The sequence below is a fragment of the Choristoneura fumiferana genome, chromosome 26, assembly GCF_025370935.1.
Source record: "Choristoneura fumiferana chromosome 26, NRCan_CFum_1, whole genome shotgun sequence".
Lineage (NCBI taxonomy): Eukaryota > Metazoa > Arthropoda > Insecta > Lepidoptera > Tortricidae > Choristoneura > Choristoneura fumiferana.
This window is the reverse complement of record NC_133497.1, coordinates 3156867-3179660: the sequence shown is the minus strand read 5'-3', so window position 1 is coordinate 3179660 and position 22794 is coordinate 3156867. Positions and strand designations below refer to the sequence as shown.

The following is a 22794-nucleotide window of genomic DNA, read 5'->3' as shown; positions in this document are numbered from 1 at the left end:
GGGTTGCTAAACTAATCCTACTAATATTAAAAATGCTAAAGTGTGCAATTCTGTTTCTTTGTTACCTCTTCACGTCTTAACTGCTGAACCGAATTACATAAAATTTGGTATTCGTATAGTTTAAGTCCGGGGAAGACATAGGGATAGTTTTTACCCCGGAAAGTTGCATAGATCCCGCGGGATAGTGACAAACGAAAACGTACGTAAAGCCTCCCCTCTTTGACTTCTACATCTATCCAGAGCTATATTAATTGGTCAAACCTTAGTCAATTTAAATGTAAATTTAATAATACATGGAATGGAAACCTTTGCGTAGCACTTAACTATATTACTGGAGCCGGATTTGCCTCGCCACTAAATTTGCCATTAATATTGGGAAGTCACGCAAAGCTAAAGCTGTGGATGACGTTGCCTAAATATTTACCGTACAACCAGCATCAATAACTATGCCGTGTCAGAGAGCCTACTCCGAAATTCGAAAATGAAAGTTCGTGTCGTTCCGTCCCTTTGATGCTTATACTATTTAATACTAAATATAATGACCCGGATAACTCACGTCTTAAATCGAGTTTAGCTCGACATGTTTCGGGCTGAAGCGCACGTGTTGCAGCAGCCGCTGAGTCGCGTTGCTCCGGAGACGAAGGGCTACGGATAAGCCCGAAACATGTCGAGCTAAACTCGATTTAAGACGTGAGTTATCCGGGTCATTATATTTAATATGAGTGAGTCTCACGGTAGTTTCATGTTCACTATTTAATACTAGAGTGAGAGAGACGGTACGATACGAACTTCAATTTTCGAATTTCGGAGTAGGCTCTCTGACACGACATAGGTACCTAACCTACACGACACAGCGTGCATAAATACGTGTATCTGATACGACTCATTTCTAGGGCCGATAGGATGTTACAGCAGGGCTACTACGGAATTGGAAAATCGAAGTTTTTATCGTACCGTCCCATTCACTCTCGTATTAAATTATATAAGAGTCGGCGGGACGGTAGGATACGAACTTCGATTTTCGAATTTCGTAGTAGCCCTGCAGATCGCACTCGGCAGAGGGAAAAGTAAGACTACACTAGATTTGTTATTTGTTTGTAAAAATATTTGTTATAAAAACTAAGTGAAGTTGTTGGTGGTATATTTCAATACGAAAATACAATACAATAAAATTATTTTTAACTAGCTTTTATCCGCGGCTTCGCCCGCGTGGTTTTCGGTTATCGCGCGCTGTTCCCTCGGGAACTGGCCTATATAAACTAACTCTATGTCAAAAATCACGTCGATCCGTCGCTCCGTTTCGACGTGAAAGACGGACAAACATACAAAAACATACACTTTCGCATTTACATATAATATTATTATGGATGTTCAATAATGCAAACCACATTTTAATATTATTTACTACTTGTGTTTACCCGCGGCTTCGATCACGTAAATCATTAGATCCAGCAGGTGAATTGAAATATTGGGATTTTTAAAAATTCCCGTTTGAATTCCCGAAAATTAAATCGTGGTTTTCATTGTCCAGCGGTTGTTGTTTCGAGATTTTATCTATATCCTAAAATAGCCTATATTTTATTCCAATTTTCCAGCTATCTATAATAATAAATAATAAATACCAAATTTCATCCAAATCCGTCCAGCCGTTTCAACGTGAACGAGTAACAAACACACTCACTCACTCGCTCACTCACAAACTTTCGCATTTATAATATTAGTTAGTACTTAGTAGGAAGGATAAAAGACAAAATTGCACGCACACATAACACCTAAATCAGCATGACCTAAATACAAACGAAGTCGCCCAACATTTTATAATTAGGGCTATCGCGTATGAATTCGACGCTAGAGGCGCTAGTGTAGCGTGAGGTCTCCGAAATGTCAAATCTCATAGTTTTTGGGTGAGCTACGCGGGTTTATTTATAATTAGAATAATTGTTGTGAATATTTTGCAATATCTGAATTTAATTATGGCAAATATGCGTTCCGGGGCAATGAATGTCTGTGTTTTGAGACAGTTTTGTCTTTCGGAAACCTTTGTCCTCTCTTTTTTCCGAACAAAACGGGACTACGCAACACTGTGGCATGCTCGGTATTTTTATGGTACGGTTTTAAGGTGTATTAAATATGATTTTAATTTAAACTTTGTTTTCACGCCCTTATTAACAGACTTTGAAAGCCATACTTAAAAACCTCACGCAACAGTGCGCCATCTAGTGGGACAAAAAACGATAGCCCTCATTAGCTTAATCCACATTTTCGCGCGCTTTTCGAGCGCCATACTATTCATACTAAAGCATGGCAAAGGCGCTCGGCATTCTGCCAAGCGTTCTCAGACGCGTCTATGACGTAAAGTAATTTATTTTAGGGACGGACTCATTGGAACCGGTGTGCGTCGGTTTGTTTTAATTGTCCTATTGCCGATGGGTCAAGTTCAATTGAGAATGAAACTGTTTGCTCGCTTATGTTGGCTAAACTGTGTTTGTATTGGAGTTTGCGTCGGTCACTCGTAATTGTGGAGCCTTGTGGTGTTGTAACATTTTTTTAATTAATGTGATATCGGCCAAATGCGAGTCGGACTCGTACATGAAGGATTTCATAACAAGGAACCAACGAAAAAACACGTCACACTTTTTGGAAATTCCTATGGAAAGTCCGGATTTGGAATTCAACAGTCGGATTTACGCGTGCAAAGCCGTGGGAAAAGTCTAAGTAGTATAATATATCATAAGTATAGTTACTGTTTTTTAAAAACGTTTTTCAATTAAAAGACTCGTAAAAATTGTTTTTACCCTTTTTTCTGATGCTAAAACAAATGATGTATATATAGTAGGTATATAGGTAGTCAGATCTACTTGAAATTTAATTTGGCAAGCATAATTACCTAATCTAAACTTAGATTAATTACAGTACAGTACTTGTACAGTCAACAGAAAGTACAGTTCGTAGAAAAACTTACCTAACTAATTTAGATTAGATTATTATTAAAGCGAGCGAGACACGAGTTAAATTGTAGTAAATTACGTCACTAAGAATCGGTTTTAAGATAACTAGGCAATTAAGATAACACCAAAGCCTCTGAGTAAGCTATTGATTATATCATTCATGTCGTAAAACAGGCGAATTGCGGTGATTCTCGCATTGCCGAGCGCCAGATTACGCACTTTTCTGCGATGCCCGGCGCCCTGTAGACAGACTTTCTGCGATGCCCGGCGCTTCTGTAGACTGAGACTTTCTGCGATGCCCAGCGCTTCTGTAGACAGACGCCCATCGTTGTACATAGCTTCCGAGATGAAATCGAATTAAAAACAAAATGTTTGCTATCCTAAAACCTGGCTGGACATTCTATAAGTTAACACACACACACACACACACACACACACACACACACACACACACACACACACACACACACACACACACGCGCGCACGCGCGCGCGCACACACACACACACACACGCGCGCACGCACGCACGCACGCACGCACGCAAGCACGCACACACTCTCATTTCGCAAAAATATCACTGAATCGAAAAATTGTCTTAGCAAACCCTAATGGTTTTAAAATAACTATCCAACGATACCCCACACTATAGGGTTGGATGAGAAAAAAAAAACACCCCTACTTTACGTCTATGGGTGGTACACAAAAAAATTGTTGTTATAATTTTTTATTGTACCATTTTGTCGGCATAGTTTACATATTATATCCGTGCAAAATAACAGCTTTCTAGCATTGATAGTCCCTGAGCAAAGGCGCGGACGAACGGACAGACAGACAGACAGACAGACATGGCGAAACTATAAGGGTTCCGTTTTTGCCTTTTTGGCCCCGGAACCCTAAAAACGGTGCCGATGCGAGTACACTACTCTTATGAGTTATGAGTAAAGTGTAGTCCGTGTCGGTTTACATTTCGTGCCTGGTACGTTCCTATTAGGGTCATGGTATGATACGGTGGTAGAGACCTATTAGGGTTCCGTTGACGCCGGAGAGAACCCTAAGGCCGGCCTCACACATTATGAATTCAGAGAGCACGGAAATGCATACAATTTCACTATACGCCTTCGCCACACGAATCAATCATAATTCATCATTTTCGGTTACAAAATACGTCTCGATCGCGTTCGCGTTAAAATCTCAATTTATATGGAAACACGAACAGCGCCTCTAGCGGAACGTTTGCGATGTTCGTGTTTCCATATAAATTGAGATTTTAACGCGAACGCGATCGAGACGTATTTTGTAACCGAAAACTAGCACTAAGGGCACAGAGCAACCGTTCAGGATGCTACCAGATGGTATACGATACGAATAGATGTTAGAGTACAAAATATGGACAGCGTAACTAATCTTTACGGTCGCGGTCGGCTCAATTGCCAGCCGAGTTAGTCTTGATTGGATGAATAGAGTGGAAATAAAACGGCGGGGACGCTGTGCAATGACCTAACGGACAAACCGCGCTACAATATTAGTAGCGATTCGATACAGTGCTTTTAGAGTTCCGTAGTTATTTCAAGAAAAAACCGGTCAAAAGTAGGGTTACCATATCGCAGGATTTGTCCTGGGATATCAGGATTTTGACTCTTCTCAGGATTCCGACCGGCCAATGAGGGTTTTCCGACTGGCGATATATCGCTAGATGGCGTTAGTGTCGTGACGTGAGGTCCGTTTGACATTTGCGTCGCGCTTGTGATTGGTGGAATAACTCAGGGTTACTCAAAGTGGGGTACGCGAACCCCTAGGGGTTCGCTATTCGACGGTAGGGGGTTCGCGACAAGGTTTACTTGACTCCAAAAACCACCAGGCTGCAAGACTAGCAAGATGATTAAGATTGGTTTTTGGAGTTGTATTTTTTATTTTTAGTTTCTCCAACAGTCAATTTTATTACTCTTTGGGGGGGGGGGGTAGGGGTTCGCTATCGTCTAGAAACTTTAACAGGGGTACGTGGAGCCATAAGTTTGAGAAACCCTGGAATAACTAAACGAGCCAAGCAAGACTGAAACGTCAAAGGAGTTTTGCAGGTGGTAGGACCTTGTGCAAGGTCCGCCCAGATTGCTACCACCAGCTTGCTCGCTAATCCTGCCGTGAAGCAGCAGTGCTTGCACTGTTGTTTCGGCGTGGAGAGTAAGACAGCCGGTGAAATTACTGGCACTTGAGGTATCCCATCTTAGGCCTCTAGGTTGGCAACGCATCTGCTATCCCCCTGGTGTTGCAGGTGTCTATGGGCGGTGGTGATCTCTTACCGTTAGGAAACCCTTGCTCGTTTGCCATCCAGTCGAATAAAAAAAAAGGGACCTCACGATACTACCTTGGTGTTAGACGAAGATTTACCTTTTTTTTAATTTACATTTGTTTGTTGAATTTCAATTTCTTAAATAAAATGCCACCTGAAAATTATTTAAGAACTGTATCTAAAAAATTAATAGTTCATGATGTCATCTATAGATAGACAGACATAGCTTAGTCTATTACGCTACCTATTGGTTTAACCAATTAACGCTTATTCAGGAACTAAGTGGAGTTAGTGTCATGTTCGGAGGGCGATAATTGCACTAAGTGGACCAGTGTAGTGTAGTGACCGACAGGTATTAGAACCATAGCATGATAATTCCTTAAAGTACACTGGAACCGATTGAATCGTGACCCACGAGGAACCTTTTCGTAGAAAAAGCCAGTGACATCGCATTGCTTGACAAGATAATTTATTGTGATAAGTGCTACTGTGAGAACGTTATACAGTGGTTATCGCAGTAGCTTGCTATCTCTTCTTCTTCTTCTTCTTCAGCCCATAGTCACCCAATGCTGAGTGTAGGCATTCTGCATTGCTCGCCACTCATCTCGGTCCAGTGCTCTCCACATCCAGCACCTTTCCGCCACTTTGACCAGGTCGTCGGTCCACCTCATCTCCTGTCTACCGACTTATGAACTTGCTATCGGTACGAGTCGAATCTTGTAAAATAAAGTTGACCCACTAGTGCTTAGATTGACATGAAATTTGGCATACTTATATAAATCTGGTGACACCCTGGAGGTCCAGCCTGGATCGTCTCCGTGGGATGGAACTTCTCAACGGTTAATAGCATCGTCTTGAAATATTTTACACAAATGTACTTAGTTTGACAATGCAAGCACGCTCAACGAAAAGTACAGTCAGCAAAAAATTTGATATAAAAATGATTTTTTTAAGAAAACTTACATATTTCACATGTTAATGTATGGTCTTAAAGGTCCCAATAGTCCCAAAGGAAGACCAGCGCCGTTCGTAGTCCGTATTCTGATTTAGGATCATTTCGTGACCATGGTGCTTAATGTATTTTTATTTGTTTACTTTATTTTTAACCCCCGACGCAAAAAGTGGGGTGTTATAAGTTTGACCGCTAGTGTGTCTGTCTGTCTGTGGCACCGTAGCTCTTAAACGGGTGGACCGATTTGAATGCGGTTTTTATATTTGAAAGCAGGTTTTCTAGCGATCTTCTTCACATGTCTTGTTCTTAGACATGTTTCATCAAAATCGGTTCAGCCGTTTTTGAGATGAGCTTTGAAGTGACAATGTCGGGGGTTTTCCAACTTTTTGCTGGAAAGGTTATATCCAAACCAAACGTCTTTCGGATAACACAGGGGACCGAAGAGCTGCCAGCTTCCTCGCACAACGTATCAGCATGCAGCATTGCTATACAGCGAGGAAATGCTGCCAGCATCATTGGGTCCATGCCCGCGGGGGGATACTTTTTTTTTCTAGTTACAGTTTAGTTATTAGTGTGTTTTACTTTTATGTTTTTAATTAGTCTAATTTTAATTATTGTGTTACCTACTAAATAGTAGATTGTACAACGAGAGCATAAAACGAGCCGTTTATCCCGAGACGTTCAAATAGCCACACGGCGAGGGTGGATAGACACGTCGAGGAGAAAATGGGTTTAATGCTCAAGTTTTACACTATGCTTTTCACTTAGATTGCGAGGAAATGAAATAGCAACTGTGGAAACAAATGTTCACTTTCTATGTACCTTTTATTTTTCATGCATTATTATATAATTATATTTTTTAATGTTATTGATTTATTTTGATTGATTTGATTGATTTTTAGTATATATCAATTAAAAATTATTTAAAAAAAGATGTATGAACTTCTTTGTTTGTAGCTGTTTACCTGATTGCCTTGGTCTTAGACGAAGATATTACTTTATGCACTAGAGCATTAAAAGTCATTTTATGTCGCCTAGATGATGATGATGATGTGATCCTGTTATCCCTCATTAGGGACATAGGGCTCGCAGAAGAGTTTTCCATTTGGCTTCTTCCAGCTCTCCCCCTAGATCCCCTAGATCCAGCATAAACACGAACTTTACGAGCATGAGAAGTGAAATATATATTTGTACCTACTTAAATAAACAATTATTGCAAGTTCAATAAAAGCTAGTAATAAAAAGGCTTAACAAGCTTTATTTTTAAATAATTTATTGAATCCGGCGTTACTTTGCAGAGGTCCATATCAATGAACTTGAAGACTTCGGTTACACGCTTATTATGGTTTTCTGTCATTCACATCGGCTTGACGAATAATTATATTATCAAAAAACATTTGTTTTTCATCAGTCTGGACCATCAGTCCGTCGTCTGAAAGAGTTACAAAGTAATTCTGTCGTCATTCAGGCCCGAATTATGGACTGATCTGACGCCAGAAGAGCGTGTAACAATACAATACAATGAGGGCTATCGCGTATGAATTCGCCACTAGAGGCGCTAGTGTAGCGTGAGGTCTCCGAAATGTCAAAGCTCATAGTTTTTGGGTGAGCTACGCGTGTTATTTATAATTAGAATAATTTTGTGAATATTTTGCAATATCTGAAATTAATTATGGCAAATATGCGTTCCGGGCAATGAATGTCTGTGTTTTGAGACAGTTTTGTCTTTCGGAAACCTTGTCCTCCCTTTTTCCGAACAAAATAGGGACTATGCAACACTGTGGCATGCTCGATATTTTTATGGTACGGTTTTAAGGTGTATTAAATATGATTTTAATCTAAACTTTGTTTTCACGCCCGTAATAACAGACTTTGAAAGCCATACTTAAAAACCTCACGCAACAGTGCGCCATCTAGTGAGACAAAAAAACATAGCCCTCATCTAATGACTTTATAAGTAACCGATGCCTAAGATACTTGAGAGGCCATAGAAGCTCTAAACTACTCTAAAGTAAAACCACTAGGCAACGACGGCAATCTGGAAAGTATTTAGGTACTGTAGAAAATGTACATTATGTGAAGACATGATTCCTTAAAACCGTGAAGTTCTATTTACAGAACAGTCTGTACTTCCGCCGTTGAATCATCTATTACTCATAAATTACATATTTAAATATAGGCTGGGATGATTATTTCAGTTACGCTATTGTTATAAGATTTCAATGCGAAATCACGTCTCTCATACAAACTGGTATCTAGCTAACGTTGGAAATATTGATGGACGTCTGTTAAGCAATATGCAGTTGTTATTTTAAATACTACCTATACCTCGTTTCATTTAACGTTTCCCGCATATCTACAAGGTGCTAATTAATATACTTTTATCTATTTAAAACACGGACACTAGCAGTTTTGTTTAAAGTTAGTAAATTGCTTTTATTTTCAAATCGGCACCTTAATTGTTTCCCAAACAACTACTTTTTACTTTAATTATTAATTAAGAACTTCAGACTTTGATCCTTCACCAAGCACTTAACTAATCAACTCCTTTTGTTCTAGAAACACAGAGCTGAGTGAAAATCTAGAAAACTTCGAGGATGACGCAGACAACGCCATTGAAGCCAGAGACCTCACAGATGACGTGACAGTCAATTTAAACCGTGACGCTATAAGTGACGTCATCGTTGAGACGCTACCATATCTACCTAAAGTACCTGAGAGATTGAGGCAGTTCGAAGAAGATGTTGAATCAACAGAAGCTAAAGAATGGAGTGATCATAATGATTCGCAACAAGAGATAGATGAAAATGTAGTTTATAGAAAAAACGGCAAGCGAACGCTACAGAATCAAGTCTAGGACCTAAAGTGAATGACACTGAAGCAGTCAATGTAGTAAATGCGTCAAATATAAGGCTGGTAGGGTTCAGACTTGAAGAAAGTGATAAAGAGCCAAAGATAGTAGAAGATATGATTCCTAGTGTGCTAAGGAATACTAAATTTAGTTTGAGGTTGTTTGGCGAAGGATTCACGAAGGATACTGAAATTGCATTCACACATACGCCTGATATGTATGGAGTTGTGTGCAATCATTTACTTGACGAGAAGTACAAGGTATGTAGATGTAGAGTATAATAAGCATATTTTTCCACACTACGTTACATTACGTTTAATCGTGGTTCGAGCATTTTGAGCCATACTGGTGAATTTTTGTAAATGGTTGAGTCGAGTTGAGTATATAATAAAAGCGGGAAAAATAAGACGATAGAAAGCAAGGCGTATGTACTTACAGCGCATGCCTTGAGTTAGAGCAGTAGTTCCCAAACTTATTTTTCTCGCGGACCACTTTCAAAATTTTACTGGTTTCGGTGGACCCCCTGCTGCTACATTTCTACCACATTCTTAGTCGCCAAAAAATAAAAATTGTGTCGCTTCTGAGTTCTGTCCAGTCGCTTGCCCTATTAAAATATTATCTGCTTAGTTAGGTACTTAAAACAATGTAGGTAGGCCCTTATAAAAACTATGCTTACATTTTTGCTCTTTACTATCAAAGCAGATAAATTTTCGTGGACCCCATTAACATCTTATGGTTTTTTGTTCACGCCTACGTAGACCCCCAGCAAGTCTCCCGTGGACCCCTGGGGGTCCACCTGGACCACTTTGGGAATCACTGAGTTAGAGCCTTACCCGTAGGTCGCTCTAGTCGCCAGATGACAAGGGGCGCCATTTTCCAGTTGCCAGTGCAAAAGTTTTATTTAACGTTTGGGCTCCACAGGAAAACAGCGATACTGCACATAATGTGCGGCAACACATGCTGAGTGGAGACCCTTTTTGGTATCCTGCTGTGTCACCAAGTAACATAGTTTTAGTGCTGGTTTAAGTCTTAGTTTTAGGTGGTACTTACGGAGCCAAAATAAACCTTTCCTTCTTTCTTTCTTCTTTCAAAATAAAAGAAGCGCGGAAGTGCACTCGGTTTCTATGAAAAACTATCTGCTAGAGAGGCCATTATTTGAATGGGCTTTATTTTAAGTGTACTGATTACTATTTTTTTCAGCATTAGGTAAGTTTGGTCTCTTCTTAGTCAGGATCATTATTAGCAATTATACTAAATGCATTAGCACTTACAAAATTGACACATAAAAATTGTATGGGAAATTGAGGGAACAATCTTTCTTCATCAAAATCTGTGGTGCTCGTGATTCTCAGTAAGAAGAACCCAAAGTTACTAAAAAAAAAGGAAACACAAAAAAAGAAAAAAGGGTACAATTTACAATGAAAATCCTCAAATATAAAGTAATAAATTCAAGTTAGGTACGCCTATTTTTAGTAAAACACTGTTTAACCAAAATTCCAGGTAGAAAAAACTGACGGCGAATCCGCTTTCCTGGAACTGATCGCGCCTCCACCAGCGGACGGTGAAGGCTTCAAATTCTACTTCTGCATGAGGAGCTCCCCATCTGGGGACTTCATTCACCAAGGCAAAGAACAATGGAAAATCCTGGGCACCCACAACAAATTGCTACCCCTCTGGGTTTCTATAGTCCTGATTATCATACTGTTGCTACTGGCGTCTTTGTTTTCGGGTTTGAACTTGGGTCTGATGGCGCTGGACAGAACAGAATTGAAAATCATAGCCAACACTGGCACAGAGAAAGAGAGGAGATATGCCAGAGCCATCATGCCTGTTCGCGCTCACGGGAACTACCTTCTTTGCACAATTTTGCTGAGCAATGTTGCTGTCAACAGTACTTTTACGGTTATTCTTGATGATTTAACGTCAGGGTTGGTGGCTGTTATTGGATCGACGCTGGCTATTGTGTTTATTGCTGAGATTACGCCTCAAGCTGTATGCGCGAGGCATGGACTGTTTGTTGGAGCCAAGAGTATCTGGATAATGAAGGTTAGATATTTTTTTTCAAAAATTTATTTATCTTGTATGTTACGTGCGGGTAACTGAATTTTGACCCACTTCCAGCGGTCAAGTTGACTTAAAATTTGGCATACTTATATCGAAAATACAAACTGAGACATGGATGCACAGAAAAACCAGAAAAAGAGACCAGCGCTGGGGATCGAACCAGGGCCTCAGCAATCCGTGCTGCGTGCTATAACCCCTACACCACCGCTGGGCACAAATTTCTCCTACGCACACATATCTCAGGTTGCTTTTTTCTAATGCGCTACTAAAGCAGCAGCACTAGCGACATCTATGTTTAGCTCTCATCGAGAGACGTCACACTCCTTCGGAACAAACCGCTCATCCAGACAAGAGATGTCGCTACTAAGCAAACAAATTATGATTTTTTTTGGAGTCTTTGTATTTTTTACTACAATACATACATATGCACACTTTCATACTTATGTAAGTACGGTAGCGATACATTAATCTGGTAATGAAATTGTAGTGGGGGGTGTTAGGAGCCAAACTAATTTCGATCATACGTATTTTGACCATTTATCCTCTCAACCCCTCCCTAAGCTATGTCAAACTATGAATTTGTTTTATTTTTATGTCACAAATAGCTAGCGATCCCTTTACTCCGTGATCGCACGTCTAAGATACCTATGTCTATGCGACACGTAAGTATATTGAACTTCCGACTTTCAGATCGTGATGGGTATCTGCGCGCCGCTGGCGTGGCCGACGAGTAAACTCCTGGACTATTTCCTAGGTGAAGAGATCGGAACACACTACAACAGGGAAAGACTAAAGGAGTTAGTGAAAGTAAGTTTTGGTATAATAAGCGCCATCTAGTGTTGTGTGGAAGAACTAAAATGCGGAAAGAACATGATGCCCACCCTAACACTTTTTTTTAATGTAACTGGCCAGTGATAATGAGGGCGTGGTCTAGTTTTTGGGTTGCAACGCGTCTGCAATACCCCTGGTGTTGCAGATGTTTATGGGCGGTGGTGATCTCTTACCATCAGGAGACCCACGTTCTCGTTTGCAATCCAGTCGAATAAAAAAAAAAAAATAGAATAATTTTGTGAATATTTTGCATTACCTGAAATTAATTATGGCAATTATGCGTTACGGGGCAATGAATGTCTGTGTTTTGAGACAGTTTTGTCTTTCGGAAACTTTTGTCCTCCCTTTTTTACCGAACAAAACGGGACTACGCAACACTGTGGTTGCTCGATATTTTTATAGTACGGTTTTAAGGTGTATTAAATATGATTTTAATCTAAACATTGTTTTCACGCCCGTAATATCAGACTTTGAAAGCCATACTTAAAAACCTCACGCAACAGTGCGCCATCTAGTGAGACAAAAAACGATAGCCCTCATTGTCCTGTGATATATTTTTTTTTACCTGAGATTTATTTCTACAGTTCTCTTTCTAACATCTTCCTCTTCCAGGCTATTCCCGCATCCCGGTGTACGAAGGTAACCGCGGCAACATAGTGACGGTCCTGTTCATCAAGGACCTTGCGTTCGTTGACCCCGACGACAACACGCCGCTGCGCACTCTCGCGCAGTACTACCAGAACCCTTGCAACTTCGTGTTCGAGGAGGTCACTCTGGATGTCATGCTGAAGCAGTTTAAGGAAGGTAAGGAGTAGAGAAAGAGTCTACGCTAGCTGCCGCTTGCACGGAGCGTAAGTACTTAGTGTAAGTTTTCAGTTACAATAGTACATTGTGGCTTAAGGGCGGTAAATAAGGAATTACAAACGAGAGTCTATTAGAAGCCCGAAGTCGAAAACTGACACATTCCTTGCACACCTCTGGTGGAAACGCAGCCTTAATACGTATTTATAATCCATACTAATATTATAAATTCGAAAGTGAGTGTGTTTGTCTGTTTGTCTCACGTCACAACGTCTTTCACGTCAAAACGGAGCGACGGATCGACGTGATTATTGGCAGAGAGATAGTTTATGGGCCAGAGAGTGACATAGGCTACTTTTTATCCCGGAAAAATGCACAGTTCCCGAGGGAACAGCGCGCGATAACCGAACTCAACGCGGGCGAAGCCGTGGGCAAAAGCTAGTACGTAGTATATCTAAATTCAGTAGCCGGCTGCATACCAAGGATCGATACAGCTATAACACAGTCGCGGGCAGCCTGCCAGGTTATATTTTTTATGCTCTTAATTAATTTAGTGGCGAGGCGTGTCTATCGATCACGGATTTGATGGGATTATTACAAATTTATGTTAGTGGAAGACGCCATTATATCAAACTAAACTCACGAGGCACGCAAGGGGCTAATTTTATTAATTAAATTCGGGTTTTGTTCCGCGTACCTTATTAACCTTACCTTGATTAGTATAAAATATTGTAACGCAAGGAGCTATATTGTTTTGTTATATTATAGAATAGATGAACACGATAACCTAATAGAAAGCATAAACCTGATAGAAAGCAATCACTGAGCCCATGGACACCCAAAACATACTTAGGATGAATTAGGGATGCGTCGGCCTTTTGAGAAAAGGAGTCTAGACCTTCAGTCCAGTCTAGATTATAGACTGTTCACACACAAACATATAGGTACATACATCCTAAAACCATTTTAAACAGCTCAAAAAAAAATCTTAAATTTTTCAATTTCCGTGCAACTTTTCTTATCTTTTTCTGTAACAAAGAGCCTTCTAGAAAGCATTTTTATCAAACTTGCTCGTAACTAGTGTGAAGTGTCGTAACATATGCAGGCTAACTTAGTTGCCATCCCTTAAAAAACCGGCTAAGAGCGTGACGGACACTCCCAAAATACGGTTCCGTAGCCATTACGAAAAAATTGAGTAATGTTTTTCTAAGGATTTCGTATTTTGTACAGAATAGGTATACCTTAGGCTGCTATTTACTCTTAAACTAGTAATAATTCTCAAGAGAACTTAACCATTATAGTTTTCCTTTTAAGTTTAATATAGGTACTTACTACCATCCTGATTTTTTTCAAATTTTTCCACGCATCAGTTTAGATTTTAGAGGACGATTTTAATGAAAATTTGCACTTTAAAGTTGAATATTTTGCAAACAAATCACTGAATCGAAAAATGGTTTTAAAAGGCCTATCCAACGATACCCCACACTACAAGGTTGGATGAGAAAAAAAATCACCCCCACTTTACGTCTCGACACTCGTACTTTAATGCCTCTCATTATGCACCAGCCACATAAATAACTATTTTTAACTTTTGAATAAATGGTAACCATAAATTAATTGTTTGTTATGACTAACTTTCAAACCGCTATAACTCAAAAAGTTGCTTAGGTAACTAGACACGTTCTTTCCGTGGACCCTGCAAATAATGTTTTTTTAAATATTATCAACACTCAAATAACATTTTTTTTCGAACAATAAACGTCGTGAACGATAAAGATACCGAAATACATATAAACGCGGTCGAATTCCTGAGACCGTTTTAGCACAAATATTTATATAATGAGATCATATATTAATTTTTGCCGACCCAAATGTCGGACGGTTATTGATAATTTCCTTTTTAAAATGGAACAAATCTGAAAGCTTGTTTACCGCAAATGACTTGTTAGGTTAGATTATTAGGTCATGCAATGCCCTTATCCTTGATGCGAAACATTTAAATTTAGAAAAGTTACACACACACAAACATCACGCCTACATTACTGTAGAGGCCGGGAAGTAGGGGGTTGCCGGCCAAGCAGATATAGATATTGAAAGTTTGATATACTTACTACCATCCTGAATTTTTTCAAATTTTTCCAACCACTGGTTTAGATTTTAGAGGGGGGGGGGACGCTCGATTGTAATGGAAAATTTGAAAGAAAGAAAGAAAGAAAACATTTATTCGTGACATTACATGACGTGAAGTGACATGGATAAGAATAATAATAATAAAAATAGAAATAGAATTCGCGCTAATTTAGTTGAATATTTCGCAAACATATCACTGAATCGAAAAATCGTCTTAGCAAACCCGTAATGGTTTTAAAAGACCTATCCAACGATATCTCACACTATAGGGTTGGATGAGAAAAAAAATCACCCCCACTTTATGTCTATGGGGGTACCCTAAAAACATTTTTTTTATATTTTTAATTGTACCATTTTGTCGGCATAGTTTACTTATATATCCGTGTAAAATTACAGCTTTCTAGCATTGATAGTCCCTGAGCAAAGCCGCGGACGGACAGACAGACAGAGAGACAGACATGGCGAAACTATAAGGGTTCCGTTTTTGCCATTTTGACTCCGGAACCCTAAAAACGAAGTATAGTAGCACCCACAACACAAGGTCCGCTTACTTTGGGCCTAGTTCAGTTGCTGTGAATTGTCTCGTGATATTTACCCATTATTTCAGGACACAAGGGCCACATGGCGTTCGTGCAGCGCATCGACCGCGAGGGCGCGGGCGACCCCGTCTATGAGACGGTCGGTCTGGTCACGTTGAGGACGTCATCGAGGAGATGATACAGGCCGAGATCGTGGACGAGAGCGACGTTATTAGTGAGTATTCCTAATCCAACTTCTTTTCAAAGAGATTTTTGCAGGTGGTAGGACCTTGTACAAGGTCTGCCCGGATCGCTACCACCATCTTGCTCGCTAATCCTGCCTTGAAGCAGCAGTGCTTGCACTGTTGCGTTTCGGCGTGGAGAGTAAGACAGCCGGTGAAATTACTGGCACTTGAGGTATCCCATCTTAGGCCTCTAAGTTGGCAACGCATCTGCAATACCCCTGGTGTTGCAGATATTTATGGGCGGTGGTGTTCTCTTACCATCAGGAGACCCACTTGCTCGTTTGCCATCCAGTCGTATAAAAAAAAAGATCAAGTGAATTACAGGTTTCGACATCTGTACTGGTTAGTGGGAAGAAACTCTGTGCTCTCGCTAGCTCGCTAGACAACAAGCTCCTATATATGTATATTATACTTCTCAGGTGCGGTGATTTATTATTTTAAAATTTATGACGGTGGAAGCATTCTACACTTCCACTGAACGTAGATATAGTTTAGATATAGCTAGTGTTTAGTATTGTAACTAAGGGACCCCATACATCCCTGTATTTCCTGTATTATTATTTTTTGTATTTTTTTTTCTTTAATTGTATAATATAGTTTTTAAGTATTTTATTTGTAATTATATTTTGATGAAAAAATGACTTTCTGCCAAGTTTCTTGCGGCGCATTCTTCTTGGCAATGATGGTCTTTCCGAAAGCGCTGGTAGTTTAAAAAAATTACGTGTAAAAGTGCCCATTGCGGCCTATTTACTGAATAAATCATTTGAATTTTGAATTTTGAATTTTATATTGGTCCCATCAGTACCACACTTTGCAATAAGACTAAAACAGGACACCTAAAATGGCCTCCAGTCGTGTTGCCACATGTTATAATATGCAGCAACCCTTATCATTGTATATTTCTATGACGCGTTCTTTGCAGGTGACAACCGCACCAAGAAGCGCCTCCCGCGTCCGCTGAACCGCTTCCAGGACCTGGCGGCGTTCGCGGGACACCAGCCGCACCGCGTGCATGTCTCCCCGCAGCTGGTGCTGGCCACCTTCCAGTTCCTATCCACCAGTAAGTTCTTCATCAAACAAGCTTTAATTAATTATCAGAAGGTGAAGTGCACAGTTTATGGTCAGCGAAAAATTAAAGATTGCTGGCTCACTAACTCGGGTGACGGTATTTACCGGCTCGAAGAATACCGACCCGATTTTTGTGTACAAACTGAGTTTTTACGGGCGTGTACATGAAATATCGGGTCGGTATTTCCATATCGGTATTGTCCGTGCCGGTAAATAGTGTCACCCAATAATTCGACAGCAATGTCGCATACAATTTTCATTATTGTCGAGTCTCAAACTTTCAAAAAAAACGGCCATGGAAATGTCGGCACAACTCGTATACAGCCAGCTCAAATTACCTGTATCAGTTATTTTATTGGAACTCCGGACTTTTTTTATTGTCTGAAACAGCTTGTGGTGTTTCCGGTGGAAAAATACACCTGCAGGTTTTTATATGAGAAAAGGCGGGAAAGCATAAAAATATTGGAATAAAATTGAAATGTCATAATAGAAAAAAAATCTAATTTAGTTTTTTTTCCTCAACATTGTTGAGAAAAGCTTAATATTAATCTCGGTTGGAATAGCAATTGTTGGCTTCGTACTAGCAAGCAACGAATTTACCGAAAAATAACATCATAATCAAGTAAGTAGGTACCACTCGAATAAGCCGTGGTGGCCTAGTGGTTTGACCTATCGCATCTCAAGCAGAGGGTCGTCGAACCCCGGTTCGCACCTCTTAGTTTTTCGAAATTCATGCGGGGAATTACATTTGAAATTTACCACGAGCTTGCGGTGAAGGAAAACATCGTGAGAAACCTGAAACCTGCGAAGCGATTCAATGGTGCGTGCGAAGTTCCCAATCCGCACTGGGCCCACGTGGGAACTATGGCCCAAGCCCTCTTGTTCTGAGAGGAGGCCTGTGCCCAGCTGTGGGACGTATATAGGCTGGGATGATGATGATGCATAGAAATAATATGATATTACGGCATCCTACGGACATTTAAGATACTCAAAAAACATAAACCATAAACATATGGTATGTGCTAGTGCTGCACTCTGACGCACTAATAGTACCTATTGCCTACTTCCACGTCACGACTTATTGTAATAACAACAAACAGTACAGTCGAACTATACAGTCGAACAAACTGATTCATGTACCAGAATGGAACATTTCAATAAATATTTATTTACTGTCCTGTCCAGGCGTAGACCCGTTCCGTCCGGAGATGGTGTCGGAGACGGTGCTGCGTCGTCTGCTGAAACAAGACGTTGTGCAGCACATCAAGCTGCGCGGGGACGAGGCCAAGACCGACCCCAAGATATACGTGTTCCAGGAGGGCAAGCCGGTAAGTCATAACTTAACCGTAACTTCTGGGGCCCTAGTGAGAAAGGGGTTAATTCTGCAGAAGTTGAACAGCTGATTTCGATTTTAAACCCTTTTAGCGACACATAAAATAGAAAATAGCTGTGTAATTTCTGCAGACTTAACCCCTTTTTCACTAGGGTTCCAGGTTTAGGGCCGTATTTAGGGGAGGGCATTCGGGGATACAGCCCCGGGGCCTCCACAAAAGACGAACTTCGGATAAAATTCCGTCGACTAAATAAATACTAGTAAACAACTTTTCCTGATTTGCGCTATACCTTTACCTAGTAATTTGTACCAACGAACTATTCATTTTATTGGTAATAGTTATCACTGTTTTGTTGCCAAATCCAGACTCTAATTTAAATATGTTAGTTTGACTATAAAACTGTTTTTCAGGCAACACTCATAAAAGTAGAAGTAATGTTAGATATGGTATTACCCGTGAATAAATATTGTTATGATTTTCTGAAATAAAGATGCACAGAGAAACACCATCATACGATTCCACCTAATTTGATTGGTAACGAGAGCGGTTAGTTCCAATGGAGAAAAAAAGTTTCTCGATGAGGGCTACGGCATAGAGAGAGTGACTAAGTAGAGCTGAGATATGAGCATAGAAATTTGTGCGGTACCGAGTTAGTATAGACGAGTAGATTATGGGTTCGATTCCCAGTGATGGTAATCATTTCAGTTTGTATTTCAATTTGTTCACGGGATGACCGTAAAAGTAAAAACTTATTGAAATAAAAGAACCAATCGTTATGAGGTTTGGCTGCCAATAAATGTTAGTTATGAGGGTTGCCCGTAAACAAATGTTAGTTATGAGACTTATGAGGGTTACCTATAAATAAATGTTAGTTTATGAGGGTTACCGGTAAAATAAATCCTATTTACTGTTAACTCTCATCTGGCATAATCCTGTAAGCCCGAAATTTACTTAGCAAGTATCGCATAAACTTTTTAAATAGAGTAATTGCTTCGCATAGAAATACTTGGCATAATACTCATTTCGCATAACAACACCATCGCACTATTTTAGGAGAGAGAGAGAGAGAGAGAGAGAGAGAGAGAGAGAGAGAGAGAGTATATTTGATACACAGAGTAAAAATAGGAGTACATCGAGAAGGAAAACATATTGAAAGAATATCGAATAGTACAAATTGGGCCCGACTCAGCTTAGTGTTGCGGCAACAACCCAAAGCGCTGGTTTTCAGTGCATACTTTTGCAGTTCTAACTTTTCTGTATTTGGCTGACTTGATCATCTTTTTGTTGTGAAGGTGGACTACTTCGTGCTGATCCTGGAGGGGCGCGTGGAGGTGACGGTGGGGCGCGAGAACCTCGTGTTCGAGGCCGGCCCGTTCACTTACTTCGGCGTGCAGGCGCTCACGCAGAACATCGGCGTCGGTACGTGCCACGACCCACGACCGAGCTCCGCCGAGCGGAGCTTCTATTCCATCAGATTATTTAAACGAACGGTTTCTGTCCGGTTAAAAACACTAAAACTTTGTAGTTTTAATTTAGCTTCTATTTAGTTTTAGTTTTCTGATTTTACTTAGGCTCCGTTTCCACCAGAGACGTACGAGGATGAGTTGCGAGGAATGTGTTTTGCATGAATCAATAGAAATGCTTCATTTACCTCGCCTCGCGGCTCGCTCCACTCAGCTGTTTCCACCAGAGAAGTGCTGTGCGAGGCTGGGTAATGAAGCGTTTCTATTGGTCCATGAAAAACACATTCCTCGCACATCTTTGGTGGAAACACACCCTTATACTCGTATGTGTATGTTTGATTATGTGTGAAATATACTTTAATGTACTGTGTAGTATGAAATAAAAAACTTATTGTAAATGTAAATACCCAATTTTCATGAACATTGTTTTGCCTTCAGCGGAACCCCAATCACCTTCGACCCTGGGTTCTCTTCAGAACCTGAACATGGACTCCATGCTTCGCCACACGTTCGTGCCCGACTACTCTGTGCGGGCCATCGCTGACGTGTACTATCTTACCATCAAGCGGTGAGACGCCATCTTTTATTTACTGTCATTGACGTGTAACGCCTATACTATTTTTAGAACATCTGTAAACGACTCAGCGTGCTAATTTAAGGACTTTATTCATTTCTGATTTGTATTATGGTATTTTATTCCAAAAAAGTAAAATTTCGTTTTACGTCAATTTCGAAGCACGGGACGTGCCTCTAGTGTAGGTACCTATGTGTCCTTATTTTAGTTTTGGGCCGAAATAGTTACAAATTTGCAGTCGAAAAAATAGGACGCTGAGCTTTACGAGGTTAAGTACAATACAAATGGAAAATCGACAACTCGAAATTATATGTCCACGCAGAAAAACAGTTTGAAATGCATTAATGAACTTAATAGAATGAGAAATAAAATAACTACGTATATATACAAAAAAAACACTTCACTGTGTCTGCACTTCAATTTAACATTGAGTGACAGTCAGACCTAATCGAAGTTCAAATAGCATTCAGCGCTTTAAGTTATTGAGTGATACTCAGATATCACATGTGAATTATTATTATCTAATTTTGTATTTTTTTTCTTTAATTTTATTCCGTAGTTTTGAAAAGATGACTGCCAAGTTTCTTGCGGCGAATTCTTCTTGGCAATGATATTCTTTCCGAAAGCGCTGGTAGTTTAAAAAATGACGTGTAAAAGTGCCCATTGCGGCCTATTTACTGAATAAATGATTTGAATTTGAATTTGAGTATGCTGTACAAGTTTATTTGTCACCAAAAGCGTCTTATAAACATACTGGAATGTCTTTTTACTAACTTAACTGTAAACATTCGTTTCTGTTTGCTTCAAATCTTTAAGTAAATTTCGATCCACTTTCACTGGTGCAAAAAAACAACATGTTTTTATTTTTACAAAATCCTTTATTACCCGATTGCCCAAAGGAGGGTTATGTTTTTCGAGCGTATGTATGTATGTATGTGGGTATGTATGTCTATTTCTTTGGTACTCGCTGCAGCCTAAACGGCTAGACGGATTTTAACATATGAGGTATCATTGGATTCGTCATAACTGTTGGAGTGACATAGGCTATACAAAATTTCAAATGGCGTCTGCGAAAAAAAATATGGCGGAGGAATGAAAAAATATATTTTGTATTGTAACAATATGGGTATCAAATGAAAGCTAATAATTAGCCCATTTTAAATATATACGGGTTATAATACTTTTAATCTACCGTTTTCACATAAATATCAAAAAAGTGTGAAATAAAACATTAAATTAAAAAAATCAAAAAACCCGACTGCCAAAACTAAAAGGAAGAAAATAAGCCTAGTGGTCTAGAACTGTTAAGTAGCTAATTTAAAGTTCAACCAATTGGGACCCATTTAAATCGTGACGCTCAAAAACTCTTAGTAATGGGTTTAGTTTTGGCAGTCGGGTTTTTTGATTTTTTTTAATTTAATGTTTTATTTTTACATAATTAACGAGTTGTTTTGTCTCGTAGTTCCCTGTACCTGGCAGCTAAACGTGCCACGTTGATGGAAAAAGGAGCTCTTGGAAAAGGAGGAACCAACGAGCAAATCGAGCCAGAAGTTGACAAGGTATTTTTCTATTTCTTTTTACCTTGTCTAACATACAGTCACGCCTCTTTCCCAACGAAGGGGTAGGGGGGTGATTTTGACGTGCTACGATCCTGACGTACAGTCACCTGCATTAATACCTGCCACAGCGGAGCGTGCAAAAATATCTGACATGTCCTTCCGGTCCTAGAAATAGAGTCGTATCAGATATTTATGCACGCTTGGTGTGTCAGATATTGGTGCTGGTGACTGTACATCTTTCGCTTCATCAACACTCATTTCATTAGTATTGTCATACGTACTCGCCGGTTTCGGGTACTCTTGCCTGACCTTTGCTTAGGACATCTCCAATTTGAATGAACTAAAAGAATTTATTTGCTCACCCGCGACCTTAAGATAGATGAGCTTATGCGTGTTCATGCAGTTCCTCCACCTCCACACTGTAAGAACATACACAAATCACACAAACCCATCTATCCCCACCACCACACTACACTGACGCGTTTCGAACACAACCAGAGCTCATCTTCAGAGTAACACAACCGTACACTATGCTGCCAGTGTTTAGACAACATGCATCTTGTTTTTGCATATCTTGCATAAGCTTACCTATTATAAGGTCGCGAGTGAGCAAAGAAATTCTTTTAGTTCATCGATATGGACGTCCGCAAAGTAACGCCTGATTCAATAAATTATCTCCAATTTGATCATGGAATGTCCTTCTTGGTCTGTCCCTTCCAACATTTCCATTCACTTTTATCTTATATCTCTTTCGTAATTCTTCCTTCACTCATCCTCACCACATTTCCATATTCGACTCGCAACATCATCTTTTATTACTTTGTCTAAGATTTTCTAAAAGGCATCTGTCCGTGCCGTTTGATGGAAATCTTCAATAGAACTTGTTTGTCCGTTTATTTGAAGAGGATTAATACTGTTTCATAAATATTTTAATTATTTTTCAGTTATTACGTGATGTAGACAGAGTGGAGCCTCTAAAAGCGATAGAGGGGTCGCCTAATCAGGTACGTGAATTAATTTTACCTAACTTTAAATTTTAAATTTACTTCTTATGTGTAATTTAAAATCATTTTCTGTGCACGCTGCTAGACTTTGGATGTTCCCAAAACTAGATACTAAATGGTTTGTATAAATAATAATACATTTAATTTAAAAGTTGATTAGATT

General features: G+C 39.8%; 2 protein-coding genes across 2 annotated transcripts in view; both read left to right on the top strand.

The window, feature by feature from the left end:
* The window catches only part of LOC141442875 (unextended protein-like), a gene marked incomplete in the record, with an annotated part of 62536 nt that overhangs the window by 35930 nt on the left and 3812 nt on the right, over positions 1 to 22794 (top strand). The window contains 9 exon segments of the mRNA XM_074108028.1: positions 12548 to 12739; positions 15474 to 15557; positions 15560 to 15619; positions 16552 to 16689; positions 17883 to 18025; positions 19324 to 19450; positions 19933 to 20062; positions 21531 to 21627; positions 22572 to 22631. Of these exon segments, the coding sequence (XP_073964129.1) occupies positions 12548 to 12739; positions 15474 to 15557; positions 15560 to 15619; positions 16552 to 16689; positions 17883 to 18025; positions 19324 to 19450; positions 19933 to 20062; positions 21531 to 21627; positions 22572 to 22631 (1031 nt within the window).
* On the top strand, positions 10545 to 11956 carry LOC141442882 (unextended protein-like). The gene is made up of 2 exons (XM_074108037.1): positions 10545 to 11086; positions 11795 to 11956. The coding sequence occupies exons 1-2, from the start codon at positions 10628 to 10630 to the stop codon at positions 11939 to 11941; spliced, it is 606 nt and encodes a 201-aa protein (XP_073964138.1). The 5' UTR covers positions 10545 to 10627; the 3' UTR covers positions 11942 to 11956.